The 19,638-nt window shown below is 43.3% G+C and overlaps 1 protein-coding gene across 5 annotated transcripts in view; it reads right to left on the bottom strand.

Moving 5' to 3' along the window:
- Nucleotides 1-19,638, bottom strand: part of LOC140476887 (cadherin-7-like) — a 151,505-nt gene that overhangs the window by 78,331 nt on the left and 53,536 nt on the right. For all 5 annotated transcript variants that reach the window (XM_072569777.1, XM_072569778.1, XM_072569776.1 and 2 more), the window contains 2 exons: nucleotides 13,659-13,778; nucleotides 5,133-5,300 (listed from right to left, as the gene is read on the bottom strand). In XM_072569777.1, the coding sequence (XP_072425878.1) occupies nucleotides 5,133-5,300; nucleotides 13,659-13,778 (288 nt within the window). The remainder of the gene's footprint in view (nucleotides 1-5,132; nucleotides 5,301-13,658; nucleotides 13,779-19,638) is intronic.

Raw genomic sequence — 19,638 nt, 5'->3', positions numbered from 1 at the left:
TACAAGACATTGGTTCGGCCGCATTTAGATTACTGTGTACAGTTCTGGTCGCCACATTACCAAAAGGATGTGGACACTTTGGAGAGGGTGCAGAGAAGGTTTACGAGGATGTTGCCTGGTATGGAAGGTGCTAGGTATGAAAATAGGTTGTGTAGGTAGTCACGGTCAGGTCCACGCCCCCCCCTACAACCCACCCTCCCGTCCTGGCACCTTCCCCTGCCACTGCAGGAATTGCAAATCCTGCGCTCACACCTCCTCCCTCACTTCCATCCAAGGCCCTAAAGGAGCCATCCACATCCATCAAATGTTTGCCTGCTCATCCACCAATATCATTTATTGTATCCGTTGCTCCTGATGCGGTCTCCTCTACATTGGGGAGACTGGACACCTCCTAGCAGACCGCTTTAGGGAACATCTCTGGGACAGCCACACCAATCAACCACAACGCCCTGTGGCCCAACATTTCAACGCCCCTTCCCACTCTGCCGAGTACATGGAGGCCCTGGGCCTCCTTCACCGCCACACCCTCACCACCAGATGCCTGGAGGAAGAACACCTCATCTTCTGCCTCAGAACACTTCAACCCCAGGGCATCAATGTGGACTTCAACAGTTTCTTCATTTCCCCTTCCCCCACCTCACCCCCTCTCCAAAGTTCCTGCTCAGCACTGTCCCCATGACTTGTCCTACCTATTTATCTTTCTTCTTTTCCACCTATTCACTCCACCTCCCCCACTCACCCATTGTACTCCATGCTACTTTCTCCAGCCCCACCCTCCTCTAGCTTATCTCTCCACCCTTCAGGCTCTCTGCCTTTATTCCTGATGAAGGGGTTTTGCCCGAAACGTCGATTTTACTGCTCCTCGGATGCTGCCTGAACTGCTGTACTCTCCCAGCACCACTCGAATCCAGAAGATGCATGAGTAGATGGGGAGCAGAGGGATACAGATCATTAGGAATTGGGCGATAGGTTTAGACAGTGGATTTGGATCGGCACAGGCCTGGAGGGCCGAAGGGCCTGTTCCTGGGCTGTAAATTTTCTTTGTTCTGCTTTGTTCTAATTCTGCAGGAGTGACTTTGGGAGATACACCAGTGACACATCCTTGATGTGAGATTTTGGAATAGGAATCACTATAGCGAAAGATAGATTGATTATATTCTGCAGAATGTGGATTGGAATTATGGCACACTACAGGGCACAGGCCTCGAGTCTGAAAAAATATCCCTCCACCACCACCCTCTGTCACACATTTTCAAGCCAATTTTGTATCCAAATGGCTAGTTCTCCCTGGATTCCATGTAATCTAACCTTGCTAACCTGTCTACCATGCAGGACTTTGTCAAGCGCGTTGCTTAAGTCCATGTAGACAATGTACATCACTCTACCTTCATCAGTCTTCTTTGTCACTTCTTCAAAAAAACTGAATCAAGCTAGTGAGACATGATTTCCCATGCAAGAAACCAAGCTGACTATCTCTAATCAGCCCTGGCCTTTCCAAATATGTGTAAATCCTGTCTCTCAGACTGCCTCCCCATGATCTACCCACCACTGATGTCAGGCTCACCAGTCTATAGTTCCTTGGCTTTTCCTTACCACCTTTCTTAAGTAGTGGCTGCATGTTAGCCAACTTCCAGTTTTCAGGCACCTCACCTGTGACTACCGACAATCCAAATATCTCAGCAAGGGGCCCAGACATCACTTCCCTAGCTTTCCACAGAGTTATGGGATACATTTGATCAGGTCCTGGAGATTTATCCAACCTTATGCATTTTAAAACGTCCAGCCTCCTTTGTAATAAGGATACTTTTCAAGATAACACTGCTTATTTCTCCACCTTCTCTAGCTTCTCCACATCAAATACTGACACAAAGGTCTTTAAGGGGCCCTATTCTCTCCCTAGTTAACCTTTCACCCTTAATGTATTTGCAGAATCTTTTTTAGGATTCTCCTTAACCCTAATTGCCAAAACTACCTCCAATCCCCTTTTTTTTGTCCTTCTGGATTACTGTTGTCTTCTAAGACAGGAAATCTGGCACCTGTCCACGCCTCTCATAGTTTTATATGCTTCTATCCAGATTGCCCCTCAGCCTCCAACACTCTTGCAAAAACAATCCAAGTTTGTCCAACCTCTCCTTATAGCTAATACCTTCTCTGAGAGGCATGGATAGGGCAGATAGCATCTTTTTTCTGGGGATGCCAATGTCAAATAATCAGGGGGGCAGAGATTTAAGATGAGAGGGGGATGTTTAAAGGAGATGTGTGGGGAAGCTTTTACACGGAGGGTGGTTGGTGGCTGGAACGCATTGCCAAGGGAGGTGGAAGAAGCAGATACAATAGCAACATTTAAGAGGCATTTTGTAAGGCACACAAATACAGGCAGGGAATAGAGGGATACAGACCTTTTACAGGCAGATGGGTTTACTTTGGAGTGGTGTCATGGTGGGTCAAAAGGCCTGTTCCTGTGCTGTACTGCTCTATGTTCTTGAAGTCCTCACAAACAAAAGAATCAACTCAGCAAACCCTGTGAACTGGGGCCCTTGAACTCTGGTTCCCTCCAGCCATAAAACCAATTTCTTTTTGTTTGTCTGCACCTATCTGAGTATGTGTGTAGGGAGTCAGGAAGCGGTTTAGAGATTTAACTAATTCAGTCATATGTTGAGAGTTCACAGTTGCTTACTTGTGATTGGAATTTATTCATTTCTAACAATTATCGTGATTTGGAGATGCCGGTGTTGGACTGGGTAGGTGGTCAAAGTTAAAAATCACACAGCACCAGATTACAAGCCAACAGGTTTATTTGGAAGCACTCGCTTTTGGAGCGCTGCACCTGATGAAGAAGCAGCGCTCTGAAAGCTAGTGCATCCAAATAAACCTGTTGGACTCTAACCAGGTGTTGTGTGATTTTTAACTTAATAATTATCAATTCCTCTTCAGTGACAAAAACCTGGTCTGTGTTTTCTATTAACTCTGGTCTATCCCGCAGTTAAGCGAGAGACTGTGTGCTTTGATAAAAAATTTTAACACCTTTTTGTCACCTGCGGGAATAACAATGCTTCATTTCCAATGAGACATCCTAATGAATCGTAACACAGGTGAGAGTGAACTACATTCCTGTAGCTGTGGAGTCACCCATAGCCCAGCTCAGGCAGATGGCAGATTTCCTGCTTTCGAAGACGTCAGTGATCCAGATGGAGCTTTATGACAATGAAGAATGCTAGCTTTTTCTTTCTGAGCATTTTATTGAATTGAATTTTCACCATCTGTTGTGATGGGATTTGAATGCATACCTCTTGAACATTAGCCCAGTGACATCAGCACCACCTCCCCGTCATATGAACCATAATTACCAACAGGAGTCTGTTGAGCCTAATAATAATTATATTTTGACGCATCAATGTAACTGCCCCCTCTGATAATGACAGCCCAATGCTTTGTATTTAACACTGCAATGCAGTTACAATGAAACTGGAGTGACACCTACCAAATGGGGCTTGAAGTAGCCATACTCTGTGTCAATAGGATCTCAGGCTAACCAACCTTCATCCCAAGTTATCAATGCCTGGTCAATGCTACCTAGACGTGAAACAAAACCCTTCAAAACTAGAGAGCCATTGGATGGTTGGTTCATGGACTGAGTGTTTAACAGATTCGCAAGTGTTTATATTCCCAATATCTTTTGAGTTTCCTTTCTTCACTGTTGCTCAGTGTACTTGTCACACGGTTTCTCAGAACCTACCACATTGCCCATTTTGTTTGGTGCCCTTCATTATCTTACTTGTCACGGAGTGCCACCTGCTGCAAGATCAAGGGAAAAGAGGAACTTCAAAATAACTTCGAAGTCAGTTTGAGCTGGTGCGCAATCTGCCCTCTGTTGCTTTTGAATTGGATGGTGAGCACCGATGTGGTGCTGCGGATGGACCAGGCCTTGAGGGAGATGTTTTGAGACTGTGACACAGATCACACAACCTGAGGATGGAAGCAAAATGGCCAATCCCAGTGGCCTGGGGAGACGGGGCATTGAAGGAATCAGTGCACCTGAATAAACATCAACGTATTGAACTGGGAAGAAGGATGGACCCAGAAAAATGAGACTCGAGGCTTTAATGGAAGAGAATGACGCACAGAAAGTATTCATCCAAAGTCCCTGGCACAGAACAAGGCCATAGTGTGTCGCAGTTGAGCAATGGGCCACCAGGTGTAACACTAGCACGGCAAGAGACGGCACTTGATTTGCATATCCAAACTTTTATTTAGATAGGCTTTTGCCTCTGCTACCCAATCAGGCAATGAGTTGCAAAACCCATAAAGATCCATCTCCTACTCCTCAAAGCCTACCCACCGAGGCACAAGTCAGGAATGTGATGGGCATCTCAACAGTTGCCTAGATGGCTGAAGCCCCAACAATACTCAAGAAGCTCAATACCATCCAGGCCAAAGCAGCCTGTTTCATTGGCGTCACATCCACAAATATCCACTCCCTCCACCATTCACTCACATTGACTCTATGACACTTGTCAAAGCACCATCTACAAGGCGTCAGTTGGAAGCCATTTTGCCATTCCTTCACTGTCACTGGTTTAAAATCCTAGAATTCCGTTCCTAACGGCACTGTGGATGCTCCAACACTATAAGGAGTGCCATAGTGCAGGTAGGTAGTTCACTACCAGCTTTTCAAGGGGATGAAGAATACGCAACAAAAGCTGGTCTTTCAGCGATACTCACATTCCACAATAAAATTAAAATCAATGCAAGAACACGTGTTCAGAACCAGGTGTGGGTGACTCGGTTCTGGAATGAGAATGACCCGAATCTCAGTACATCATTGCAAAATAAAACAAAACACATTGAAGCAAAAACCCTTAATTGTTGTGTTCAAAATATGATGGCAACTGCATATCGTAGTTAGGACTCTGGGATGGACTCCAAATCCCTGAATTATTTATCTTTTTTTAAAAAAAACTGACAGATTGCCACTCCAGGTGGCTTCTGAGAACATAGTTGTTCTGTGTGTTGGAAAAAGCAGTTAAGCCTACAAGTATATGCTAATAGTTCCAGGAAAACATCAAGCCTTGTCCTCAATATTTATAACTTTTATGATAATGAGAATTCCCGTTGAGTTCAAAGTTACTTACTGTGCTGGAATTTCGGTCTGTTGTCATTAACATCAGACAGGGTAATGGTCACGGTGGTTGTCACGGAGAGACCTCCCTTTAGCCCAGCCATGTCTTTAGCCTCGATAATAACCACGTGCTGTTCTTTGGCCTCTCTGTCTGTATTAGGCGAAGCAACTCGAATAACTCCTGCGGAATGCATTCCCAATTAGTTTAAAAATAAAAATATCCCTGAATCTGAAATTGGTGAGGAACGATAAACAAGAAAAGAATTTCCAATTGGTTCTACTATGTCAGATAATGTAAAAAGTCCCACAGATCAGAAATTATTTCCCCCTGGATTAATGTCTGGGAATCACCAAAAGGCAATTTCTACTGATGTTAGAAATTTAAGGTTCATTATTTTTCCAAGGAGTGACATTTCAGCTACGTAAATCATTTATTCATTGAATGCTTCTCTGTAGGGCACATAAACATGACAAAATGTATTCCAGTTGTAGCTGAGATATGAGCACCTTGTTTACCTCCACAGATTAAATACTTCCTTTTCCACTCAAGTAATTGTCCAATTAGAGCATCAAACATAGAGCAGTACAGCATAGGAACAGGCCCTTCGGCCCATCGTGTCTGTACAGACCATAATGCCATTCTAAACTAATCCTATCTTCCTGCACATGCTCCATATCTCTCTCTTCCCTGCCTCGTTCAGATGTCTGTCTAAATGCTTCTTAAGTGTTGCCACTGTATCTGCTTCTACCACCTCTCCTAGCTGTGTTCCATTCATCTACTGCCACTTGTGTAAAAAAACCTGCCTCACACATCCCCTTTAAACTTTCCCCCCTCACCATAAATCAATGCTCCCTAGTATATGACATTTCAATCTGAGGAAAAAGATTCTGACTATCCATCTCGTCTGTACCTCTCGTAATTTTTATTCTTCTCACAGGTCTCCCCACAGCCTCCAATGCTCGAGTGAAAACATTCCAAGTTTGTCCCGTCTTTGAACCAGTGCTTTTTCGTGAAAAGCCAAGTTCAAGTCACTCTTGTCTTATCAGATCACACAGCTGCTCTCATTAGAGAGACACAACTAGCGGTGATTTAACCTGAGGGCCATTGTACCTCAGGGGAGAAGAGAGGTTGAGAAGGCGAGACCTTTATGGTAACCTCAGTCAGTGTGGCAATTGAACCCATGCTGTTGGCATCATACACCTTCTCACACTGACCATCCAGCCAACTGTGTTAAACCAATCACCAAAGTGCAAAGTTAGAATATCACTGACTCTCTCTTGGGTATGATGTGGAGATGCTGGTGTCGAACTGGGGTGGACAAAGTTAAAAATCATACAACACCAGGTTATAGTCCAATAGGTACTTCTGAATAAACCTGTTGGACTATAACCTGGTGTTGTGTGATTTTTTTTAACGTTGTCTCTCTAGGTGGCTGGGTCGATTTTGTGAATGGCTGCGAGAGCAAAGCAATAAATAATCCAGGCCTGGAGGATTTTGTATAAGGCCAAATGAATCATTAGATTGACATCACCACATTCCTTTCTCCCAAGACGACATTATTCTCCAATTTGTTCCAATTCACACATAACACTGTAAATAAAATGGGCATAAATTTACATACTTTATCCACTGAGTTTGAAAAATGTAGGCATAATGTAAGCCTTAAATTCTCCAGGGACTATCTAGCATTCTAAAAAAGTTGGGAACACAAGACTATCTCCTTTCGAGTGAGGTGAAAGAGTGCAGGCTACGCAGCAATCAGTTCACTGGATGTGTGTTCCAATTGCTTGTTCCTCTCAGTTGACTGCTTCAGAGACACTCACTGCTTGTGGACGCTGGTTTGTTGGTCTTCCTGGTCAAGATAAAGAAAGATTTGCATTTTGTTTTTAAGGCTCCCAGGCCATTCCAAGAACCCTTGTATCACTTTCAAAGTCTTTGTAAGCTCCCACAAACTGCAGCGCGATGGTGGGCACCTTTAGCCCCGCTGATTGGATCGGATAAAAATCAGGACCTGGATGGGTACCCTCTTCTTGTCTTCAAACAGTACCCATGCCTGTAACTGAGAAGGCAGATGGAGGGGCAGTTCCATCCCTCACATGAAAGCAAAGCTTCCTGAACTCTCTGCACAGAGGCCAGAATCCCATCACCCTTTATTTACAGGTGCACAGTACATGGGCTCTGACCAGCTGGCTCAGAGCCAGTCCCTGGACTGGGGAGACATTCAGAATCTCCTTTTTTTTATTTTATTATACAATACAGTTTACAAAACAGTCAACATCAACAGCTGTATACAGAGAAACAGCAATTTTACAAGGGAGGGGAATGGCAAAGCCAAACTCCAAGCCCTATCGTTCAACCAGTTTTCAGGGAAATGAGGTCAAACCTCAAATTCCCCTGTTTATTTTCGTTTTCCTCTGACACTCCTGTTTATTTACTTTTCTTTATTTTTAAAATTTTTTTATTCTTTCTTTTTACTCTGTTTTTATGTTGTGTGTGTGTGCAAGTGTGAGACACAGTGAAAGGCACAAGGTGCACCAATCTTTATTCAATTTCCACCACCAGGAAGAAATGAAACACCCGAGTAGTCTGTGACAAGCCGTGCCCTTCACATCAAAGGGCAATGCTGTGTGATCAAACAGTGAAGGGGAGGGTAGGGACTAAATCAAAATAGAGTTGGAGGGGGAAATAATACACTCCACTCCCTGCGGTGGCCTCTCTCCCTGAACAACTCCAGGGTGTTGGTGGACACCGCGTGCTCCTTCTCCAGAGACACCCAGACTCTAACGTAACCACAGAAGAGGGGCAGGCAGTCAGCCCAATTCTCCTTTTTTTTTTCTTTTTCAGAACCTCTGACCAGTTTTTTTTGTTGTTTTTTTTCCTTTACCTTCACACTCCCGCCTAACTGCGGTAGTGCTTATTTTTTCCCCAGCACCCATGTTGTGTGTGTGTGTGCAGGTGTGAGACACAGTGAAAGACACAAGGTGCACGAATCTTTATTCAAATTTCCACCACCAGGAAGAAAGGAAACACCCGAGGGGCCAGTGACAAGCAGTGCCCTTCACATCAAAGGGCAATGCTGTGTGATCAAAACAGTGAAGGGGAGGGCAGGGACTAAATCAAAATAGAGTTGGAGGGGGAAATAATGCACTCCACTCCCTGCGGCACCCACCTCTCCCTGACATTCTCCTGTTATATCTGTCAGCCAGGGCTCCCTGATTGTCCCAGGTTAACACTCCCAATCTTGAACTCATAGTCAATGAGATCCACCTGGTTCCAATCACTACATCTGATAATGGTACACTGCAGTGGGGAGTCAGTCTGCATCAGTCAGGGTTTGGAGAAAGAGTGGGATTAAGGCTTTTCCAAAAGTAAGCCCAATTATGGGCCTGATATGGTACTAACTGACATGAATCCTTAAACATTAAAAGGCATAAGCAAGTTTTTTTTTATCTTACACTCTTCAGTATTCAGCCTCATGACAGATTTGTGAAAGAAGCATCAACTCATGCTTTACTCAAGTTGGAAGAATGGAAAGCTTGGACTTCTTGTATTTTTTAGCAATGTTTAAGTTCTATACTACTAAGCAATTTTTTTTTCCAAAAACGGGATATAAATATAACTGGTTTGGCCAGCAATTATTGTCCAGAGGGCAGTTATAAATCATTGCTGTGGGTCTGGAGTCACAAACTAACTAAAGATGGTTGATTTCCTTCCCTGAAGGCTATTCACATCCAGAATAAAGATTTGTGCACCTTGTGTCTTTCACTGTGTCTCACACCTGCACACACACAACATGGGTACTGGGGAAAAATAAGCACTACCGCAATTAGGCAGGAGTGTGAAGGTAAAGAGAAAAAAAACAACAAAAACACTGGGTCAGAGGTTCTGAAAAAGAAAAAAAAGAAAACAGTTCCAGATTTTAACTGAATTGAAATTTCACCACCTGCCCAGAGTGAGATTTGAACCCATGTCCCCTTGGCATTAATCTGGCATGCTTGAATTATTATTCAAGTGACTTCACTACTCCACCACAACCTTCCCATTTGAAGGCAGCCAGCTTCAAAGGCTGGCAGAGACTGAAGATAACCTGAAGGTTAATTGGTCATGCTGTGCTTTTGAACATGCATTGCTGTTAGAGAGAGAACTGTGAAGGTGTCCATTGATCCCCATCAGTGGGGAGTAGACCACCAGCTGTCTGGGTTATCCTGACGTCTGATCCAACTGCTCATCAAATCAAGACTTCACCACATCTTGTATTTCAGATTCCCAAAACCTCGTGGAAAGGAGATTTTTTTTAGATTAGATTACTTACAGTGTGGAAACAGGCCCTTCGGCCCAACAAGTCCACACCGCCCCGCCGAAGCGTAACCCACCCATACCCCTACATCTACATTTACCCCTTACCTAACACTATGGGCAATTTAGCATGGCCAATTCACCTGGCCTGCACATCTTTGGACTGTGGGAGGAAACCGGAGCACCCGGAGGAAACCCACGCAGACACGGGGAGAACGTGCAAACTCCACACAGTCAGTCGCCTGAGGCGGGAATTGAACCCGGGTCTCAGGCGCTGTGAGGCAGCAGTGTTGAAAGATAACTCAATACAGACACACGTACCAAAAGGTTCAAGAACAGCTTCTTCCCTGCAATTATTAGAGTGCTGAATGAACCTGTGTAACTTCAGATAATGTTGATCTTGCTTAGTGCACCTCCTGTGCAGCTGTAACCTTGTATGCATCGCTCTGTCTCAGCACACTATGATCTAGATGTGCTACGATCTGGCTGTACTGCCCACAAAACCAAACTTTTCACTGTACTTAGGTACATGTGGTGGCAATAAATTAAATCAAATCAAATCAAATCAATAGTGTTTTTTTTTGTCTCCTCTTCAGATTTCCCTGTTACTGACTATCCAAAAGCAGCCTGCAGAGCAGAAGACTCTCCAGCCTGGTTGGCAGAATTGGCAACACTATCTTGACCATCTTGCGCCAGAGTTCAGCAGTGAGACCAATGGAGCGGCTCACTCTTCCATGAAATGCCGTGAAATGCTTTGCAAACGCCACCAGCCCCATCTCCATACATCCAACACGAAAACCTTCAGGATTTCTGCACTCCTCTCACTTGTCCAACAAAAATTTCAGATTTGTTGCTTTGTGTCTTGCTTTGTTTCAGTTCCATTTCCCCTTCTTCACATTGTGCAGCACCTCCCCCCCCCGCTCCACCAAAAACCCACCCACCCCCCACCCCCCCACCACCCACCTCATATTCCTCCTTAAAATCCATCACTTTGACCAACCTTTTGGTGGCTATTCATTGTCTGAGTGCAGATAAGAAAGTAGCTTTGATTCTGGGTGTGAGGCAAGAGGAGTAAGGCTCAGCAAATCAATAAACTCCCTCCTCAAAAGAAAAATCATATATCCTGGTTTCAATCTCATTGACTGGCCTGCAATCTATTAATATGTAACGGGGGGTATTTGCTGCTTCGAAGAAGACAGCAGCCAAAACATTTTACTGCATGCTATAATATTTCCTCAAGGAATGAGAAAAGAGAAGTGGGGGATCTCCAAGTAGTTTCCGTTGCTTTTCCAGAGTGAGCAGTCAGAGATCCTGCAGGAAAATATGAGCTGCTCCAGTGGCTCAGGAGAAAGGCGGTGAATATTAATGGCAGGAGTATCTGCATGCACACCAAAGACATGAATCTTTTCCTGACACTCGTAATTTAGAATATTAATTTTCCTTCAAAAGTTATAAACTCTGGGGTTTCTTTTGGTTTAGTCTTGGAGTGAGCCATCCCTTGAGCAATTTGTAGACTCTCTAGAAATCTATTACACAGTACTTTATAATCTCCTATTTGATCTGAGTATCTTTGTTTTCCTCTCAAGAGTGATTTTCACTTCAAGGTGGTGATTTTCTTATCTCATCAATTAAATCTGGAATTTACTCTGTGTTTATCAGTATATAGAGTCATAGAGATGTACAGCATGGAAACAGACCCTTTGGTCCAACCCTCACCTAATCTAGTCCCATTTGCCAGCACTTGGCCATATCCCTCCAAACCCTTCCTATTCATATACCCATCCAGATGCCTTTTAAATGCTGTAACTGTAACAGCTTCCACCACTCCCTCTGGCAGCTCATTCCATACACGAACCACCCTCTGCATGAAAGAGTTGCCCCTTAGCTCCCTTTGTAGCCTCTAACACTCTAAAACTTTCAGCAAGATTCGCTGGTCTCAAATTCTCTTGATTTTTCACGTTCAGCTGTTGAGCTCATTCTTGTCGAGCTCATGTACGTCCATAGCGTAGGACCTTTTCTCCTTCAACCCTTCCTTCAAATTCAAAACACTTGTTTTTGGAAGTACATCTTTACAAATTGTGGTGGTAAACGTTTGCAATTCTCTCTCTGCATATGGGAACTGAGGCTAAAATTGCTCATTTTCAACCTGAGACTGATGGATATTTGCTGCCCAAGGTATTAGGCAGGGTATGAGCTAATGTTTAATCTAGCCTTGTGGTTGGTGTGAGGTGATAGAGTGACAGTGACTGCCCAGTTGCGTACATTCTTACTTCTATGTTGAAGTTCCACTCTAAAGCTTGAGTAGAAAAATTAAGGTTAATGTTCCAGTGCACTACTGAGAGGGCACTGCTCTGTCAGCTGAGATGCTTAATTGAGCTTTCATCTGCCTTGCTTGGTCAGATGCAGGGGGCCCCTATTTTGAAGGAGAGCAGGAAGGTTAGCTCTTGTGCTCGGGTGAATGTTTATCCCTCAACGTTACCAACCAAAAATCAGATGACAGCGCTGACCCATGAATCCGAACGCCCTATTGTTCGAACAAATTAGAATCCGAACAATTGTTTCAAGAAAATTTTGCCCTAAAATCCGAACACATTTTCAGAATCCGAACACCACGTACCGTTCAGGTCGCACATTGTTTGTTCAGATCGTCCCGGGAAGTAGTCGTGTAAGCATCTCTCGTGTGTCCGTCACTAGTTTACCTCGTGTTTTCACCTTGATTTGTGCTGTTTTTTTTAAATGATCACCCTTGTGCATTCACCATGGCACCCAAGAAGAGCAGTGAGGCAAATCAGAGTAAGAGGAAGTCTGGGAGAACAACAATTGAGTCTCCTGTGCTCTATTTGCTTCAATTGAGACAAACATCAAATATTTAGGTCATTTAATCATCTTATTTTACCTTAACCATGTGTATTTGCAGTTAAAAGTATCTTGAAAATGTTTTTATTTGGATCCAGAAATGGATTAATTCACTTTCCATTATTTCTTATGCGAAAAATAGTTTCGGACTCCAAACTTTTTGCAATCGGAACAGCTCCTGGAACGAATTAAAGTCAGATTCCGAGGCACCACTGTATTTGACATTACTACATTGCTGTGTGTGTGGGGGCTTGGTGTTTGTAAATGACTGTCATGTTTCCTACATTACATACATCATTTATATTGTCTTTTCGATTCTGACGAATGAGAATCTAACTTTGGGATAGGATAAGCTCAAGAAGCTGAATAGCCTCCTTCTGTTCCTGGTGCCCTTTAGGGATGGAAATCTGCCATCCTTACCTGATCTGGCCCTATAAACTCACAGTGATGTAATTGACTCTTAGGTGCCCTCTGAAATGGCCAGTCGGTTAACAGATAACTAGCTCCTTGATCAGAATAGGAGTTGCAAGAACATTCACAATTGGTGATGGTTTAATGCCAATCTAGTCACAAGGTATTTTTCCTTTCTCCTTCATGGGATGGGGGTACTGTTGTTTATCCCCAGTTATCTGTTAACCAACTGGCCATTTCAGAGGGCACCTAAGAGTCAATTACGTCACTGTGAGTTTATAGGGCCAGATTAGGTAACGACGGCAGATTTCCATCCCTAAAGGGCACTCTGTGATGCTGATGGTGATGGTGATGCTGATGCTGATGGTGGTTCCTATGGTCACCATTTCTGAGATAAGCGTTATATTCTAGATTTATTGACTGAATTTAAATGCCACCAGCTACCCTAGTGAGATTGGAACACAGGTCCTCAGAGCGTTAGTTTGGACTATGCTGGATAACAAACTATAGGGGATAGGTTTAAGGTGAGAGGGCAAAGATTTATAAGGGACCTAAGGGGCAACTCTTTCACACAGAGGGTGGTGCATGTATGGAATGAGCTGCCAGAGGAAGTGGTGGAGGCTGGTACATAATTACAACATTTAAAAGGCATCTGGATGGGTAATATGGATAGGAAAGTTTTAGAGGGATATGGGTCAAGTACTGGATTGTTTAGAATGTCTGGTCATAATAGACAAGCTGGACTGAAAGGTCTATTTCCTGCAAGTATAGAAAAGTATAGAAATTATAGACTGGAAGTACTAAAAATACACGCAACTGGGCAGTCACTGTCATTCCATCACCTCAGACTAGCCACATGGCAAGATTAAACATTAGTTGACAGAACTGACACATGAGCAATGGTCAATGCCACTGATTTACTCTCCCTAGACATTGATGTCTTTCTTGCTGCAAGCTTTATGAGACTTATGTTACCTGTTGTTGGCTCCACTGAAAAGTACGGCTGTCCCTGCAGGATTTGGTAGACTATCCTGGCATGACTTCCATAGGAAGGATCATCTGCATCTGTCGCTGTCACCTGGGTAACGAAGGTTCCTGTATAGAGTATAAATAGTTAGTTCACTAACATTTTCTCCTTTACCTGGTGAAACACTAACTTTTTCAAACTTCACTAAACTGAAGGCGTGCTTCTGCACAAAGATATCACTGCAGAGCAGTTTCAAAGCCCCAAGAGGACTTAGTCTAAATGAACAGAACAGTAACAAAGAGTCTTTTCACCCATCCTTGCTCTGAGGGTTCGACTTTTAATAGATTGGTTCATGTATACGGGAAAAGTATTGCCTTCCGTTCTCACCCCTGGCCTTCAGGTTTAGTGTTTAGATGAGTGAGGAGTGGAATCTTATAGAAACCAATGAAATTTGAACAGGACTCAACAGGGTAAACACATGAAAGATGTTGAGAGTGTCTGGTGCTGGAAAAGCTCAGCAGGCCATCCGAGAAGCAGAAGAATCGACATTTCAGGCAAGAGCCCTTCATGAAGGATGTTCCCAATGATCAGGGAGTCCTGAACCAGGGGTCACAGATGAACAATACGCATAGGTCATTCAGGACTTAGATAAGGAGAAAAGTTTCACCCAGAGAATGCTGAGCCTGTGGAATTCTCTACTATAGAAAGTAGCCAAGGTCAAAACATGGAATGTTTTCAAGAAGGAAATGGATCTAATTCTTATGGTGAAAGGGATCAAAGGTAGAGAGAGAAAACCGGAACAGTAACTGAGTTGGATAATCAGCCATGATCATATTGTGGTGCAGACTTGAAAGGCTGAATGGACTCCTCCTGCTCTTATTCACTGTTTCTATGAGCTAGAAGATGTGGATATAACTAAAGGGCTACCACAGGGATCAATGCTGGGGGTTCAAAAGGATTTGGGAGCCCTCGTCCATGAATCACAAAAAGCTAGTCTCTACGTTCAGTGGGTGATCAGGAAGGCAAATGAAGAGTAATTGAAACATTGAGATGTACAGCATGGAAATAGACCCTTCAGTTCAACTCATCCATGCTGACCAGATATCCTAAATAAATCCAGTCCCATTTGCCAGCACTTGGCCCTTATCCCTCTCAACCCTTCCTATTCATATGCCCATCCAGATGTCTTTTAAATGTAATTGTACCAGCCTCCACCACTTCCTCTGGCAGCTCATTCCATACACATGCCACCCTCTGTGTGAAACATTTGCCCCTCAGGTCCCTTTTAAATCTTTCCCCTCTCACCTTAAACCTATCCCCAATAGTTTTGGCCTCCCCAACCCTGAGGAAAAGACCTTGCCTATTTACCCTCTCCATGCCCCTCATGATTTTACAAACCTCTATAAGGTCACCCCTCAGCGTTCGACGCTCCAGGGAAAAAAGCCCCAGCTTATTCAGCTTCTGCCTGTAGCTTAAACCTTCGACTCCTGGCAATTTGCTTGTGAGTCTTTTCTGCACCCTTTCAAGTTTAACAACATATTTCCAATTGCAGGGAGATCAGAATTGAACACAGTTTCCAAAAGTGGCCTAACCTATATCCCGTACACCCACAACATGGCTTCCCAACTCCTATATTCAATTTCAAAGAGAGTAGGGGATAAAAGTCCAGTTTTTGCTAAAATTACACAAGACATTGGTCAAATCTCAACTGGAATACTGTGAACTGTTTTGGTCCCCTTGTCTAGGGCAAGTTATACTGGCATTTCAGGCAGTCCGGAGAAGGTTCACTTGTTGCTGATATCAGCAATAGAATACTGTCTCCTGAGAAAGGTTGAGTAGGTTGGGTCAGTAATCACTGGAATTTCGAAGAATGAAGAGTGACCATATTGAAACATTCAAGATTCTTAGGAGACCTGGCAGAGTGGATGAAAGAAAAGGTTGCTTCTCCTTTTGGGGGAGTCTAAGTCGAGAGGGTAAAATCTCAGACCAAAGGGGTCGTACATGTAAGGCAGAGATGAGGAGATTTTTTTTCTCTCTCTTCGAGAGTAGTGAATCTGTGGAATTCTTGAGCTGTCCAGTTTGATTCTTTGAGTATTTTTAAGGCTGAGATAGACATTTTTAATCAGTAAGGGAATCGGGGGTTATGGGAAGAAGGCGGGAAATTGGAGTTGAGGGTTATCAGATATCATTGAATTGGGGAACAGACTCTATGGCTGAATGGCCTGAGTCTATTCCTAGATCTTGTGGCCTTTGCTGGACTGAGATTGAACTTAGAAAGGCAAGGATGAGGCTGATGGGTTAATGGATATGAATGTGAGTCAGCAATGGGGCTGTGAATTTGGTACAAAACCATTGACAGAACACAGGTGGAAGAGTGGCTCAGTGGTTAGCACTTCTGCCTCACAGCACCAGGGTCCTGGGCTTGATTCCTGTCTGTTTGGAGTTTGCATTTTGTCTGTGTGAGTTTCCTCTTGCAGGCCAGCTGAATTGGCCAAGCTAAACTACCCATAAGGTTAGGTGCGTTAGTCTTTGGCGGGTCAGTGTGGGAGTGTAGGGCTAACTGGCCTGTTTCTACAACGTAGGAAATCTAATCCAACTCAGAGCAGAGGGCACTTAAAACATTCATCGCTGTTGCAGATGCATTTAAATCAGGAGAAGATATGTAAAGTCGATACAGTAAAAAAAATAGAGAGGGAACACAGAACTGCAGTGCTCTCAGTAATGCAGTCAGCATATTTACCTGAGTAAATCAACAAACTGTCATTCTAATGTGGTACTTTTATTATTTTTTGCGTGGCAGTTACCAACAGAAATATTTGTTGTAGTGATAAAAAAAATGAATTTTTCATTATTTCTAGTCGAGATATCTTGGGAGACAGAATCAAAATAATAAATGTTGTGCTGGAGGCATTGGGAGAAGGGGCACACATTTAAGATGAAACAGGGGTTTAAGGAAAAGGTTTTTTTCAAATAGAGTTTTGTGGGGGTCTGGAATGTACTGCCTGGGAGGGTAGCTAAGAAGCAAAGCCTCAGAGCCTTTATAAAGTACTTGCACGAACACTTGAAATGTCATAACTTTCACGTCCAGTGTAGATTTAGTGGGGTTTGTGGCTGGTACAGATTCAATAGACCAAAAGGCATTTTCTGTACTTAATGATTTATCAATGTGTTCGGCTTTAAGATGCAAATTAAATGAAGGAGAGGCAGAGAGGTAGAACGATTTAAGGGGAGAGAGAGGAAGGAAAATGATCATAGTTTAGAGGGGATGGGTTGGTGGTGGTAATATTAAAAGCAAATCTGCTTTGTTTGTTAATCATTTTAAATTTAAACTCTTTCATTCTTGTCCCTTTAATGAGTGGAAATGTTTTCTCCAAGGTTTCCAATCTTCCCTCATAATGATTTTTTTATATCCCTGGTCCCACTCTCACCTTCCACCTCTCACATTGAATTTCATTTACTATCCACCTGTCTACTCCATCAAGGGTGGGGAAGAGTCAATAAAGTTACTTGGGTCTGGAGTCACATAAAGACCACATTTCCTTTCCTCAAGGACATTAGTGATGTAGATGGGCTGTTTATGACAATCTGGTAGCTTCAGCCTCCCTGGGGATGATTCAGTGATTAGCGAGGCTGCCTTATAACACCAAGGACCTAGGTTCAATTCCACTCACTGGCAGCTGTCCATGTGGAGTTTGTACATTCTCCCTTTTTCTGTGTGGGTTTCTTCTGGGTCCTCCGGTTTCCTCCCATAGTCCAAAGGTGTTCAGGCTAGGCGGATTGGTTGTGGGAAATGCAGGGATGGGGTGGGTGGGGTGGGTCCGGTTGGGATGCTCTTCAAAGGATTGATATGGACTCAATGGGCCAAATGGCCTGATTCCATACTATAGGGATTCAATGATTCTATTCTGTGATAGCTATAGACTCCAGTACCTTTAATTATTTGACATTTGCTAGCTATCACAGTGAAACATGAAACTATATTCATTGTCTTCATAAAAGTGTTAATTTGGCATCACTAGTAGGGCAACATTTATTGCACATTAAGGGCCATAGTGAAGAGTTATCCACATCCCTGTGATCCTGGAGTCACATGTAGGACAGAAGACTTCCTCCCCATAAAGGACATGTGAACTAGTTGGGATTTCACAACAGTTAACATGGTCACCATAAGGTTAAACTTTCCTTGGAGTTATAATTCACCATCTCCCGCAATAGAACTTGAACCCACATCCCTAGCACAATTACTGAAGAGTCTACTGACGTGACCAACATTCTATCATTGCCCCATGAAATTAAATTGACTCTTTAGATCAGGTCTTAGTGAAAAAGCTAGCTAGTGATAGAACAACCATGCTATCACATCATAAATGCTTTACGACAGGAACATTGAGTACATTACTCTCCTATATATTAGACTTTGCTGTGCACTCATATGCAGGGGCTCTGAACTTATTCTGTGAGGTAAATGAGATTACTGTAGAATAACAGCAAATGTTTGCTGTGACATTCTCCAGACAGTGATGGGTACATACCCAGTCAGATGTATCTGAAATGAGAACTGAATGAGTTGTTCATTGTTTCTTCTTTGCAGACTCCCTCTGCTGGTACATGTGCGTATGGTAGTCCAAATGGACAAAGTTAAAATTGCAATACACCAGACTGTTCTTTCTTGTGGTGCTTCCAATATGGAGGAAATCTTCACAGAGCCAAATCAAATTAATAAATGCCATAGAAAGTAAGAAAATGTCAGGAGTGCTTTCAATGAAACAAGAAGAATATGACAGGACAGAATGGTTTTGGAGAGGAGTTATAGAATGTGGGTCTTCAGGGGTTGAAAGCATAATTAGTGAAGATGGAAGATCTGCTTCAGAGGAATGATGGGATATAAACCGAACCTCACGTGGAAGAAAAATATTGTGGGTACTGGAAATCTGAAATTAAAGTGTAGAATATTATAACCACTCAGCAGGTTTGACAGCACTGATAGAGAGAGATTAATGGCACACACCTATTTCGGTTTGATGAACTTTCATAAAATTTGTTTCTCTCTCCAAAGATGCTGACGAAACAGCTGAGGATTTCGAGCATATTCTGTTTGTTACTGTCATGTAGAAACTCATAATGAAGGCATTGGGAGTTGGTTTCAGGGGCCCATATGCTGTATACCTCAAAGATCTTGAGCTCAAATTTCACAAAGGGGCAGATGGTAGAATATTTCCAGGTGGAATATTATGGAAACATTATCAGAAAGCTGTAAGCTCCTCTGTATGTTTTTACAAGTACCCAGTATCTGTTACACCTTAGGGACATTGGATCTCTCACAGCAAGGCTGGTGTCTAGCCTTCCAGTCTTTGATGGAGGTCACTAAAACACATGAGGTTGGCCCAGATTAAACTCTATCCCAGGTCAACTTTAATTTTCCGCAGGGGCTAGACACCTTCATGAGGCCATCTTGAATATGATAATGGAGGTTTGGACCGTGGATCCCTTACTGTCTGACTTTCATTAGTCAAAACATTGAGTACAGGAGTTGGGATGTTAGGTTGCAGCTGCACAAGGTATTGGTAAGGTTGCTTTTGAAATACTGCATACAATTCTGGTCACCCTGCTGTAGGAAGGATGTTATGAAACTGGAGACGGTGCAAAAAAAGATTTACAAGCATGTTACTAAGAGTGGAAAGTTTGACTGAGGCTGGGATGTTTCAGCACCTGAAGTGCCGGAGGATGAGAGGTGACCTTACAGAGGTTTATAAAAACATGAGGGGCACGAGGGGCAAGGTGAATCGCCAAGGTCATTTCCCCAGGGTGGGGGAGTCCAAATATAAAGGGCATAGGTTTCAGGTGAGAGGGGAAAGATTTAAAAGGGACCGAAGGGGCAACTTTCTCACACAGCGGGTGGTGCGTGTATGGAATGAGCTGCCAGAGGAAGTGGTGGAAGGGGGTATAATTACATTTAAAAGTACATTTACAAGTCCATTTAAAAGACAT

This window comes from Chiloscyllium punctatum, chromosome 5, assembly GCF_047496795.1.
Source record: "Chiloscyllium punctatum isolate Juve2018m chromosome 5, sChiPun1.3, whole genome shotgun sequence".
NCBI lineage: Eukaryota > Metazoa > Chordata > Chondrichthyes > Orectolobiformes > Hemiscylliidae > Chiloscyllium > Chiloscyllium punctatum.
Note: the sequence above shows the minus strand (reverse complement) of the source record. Positions and strands in the feature narration are given on the sequence as shown.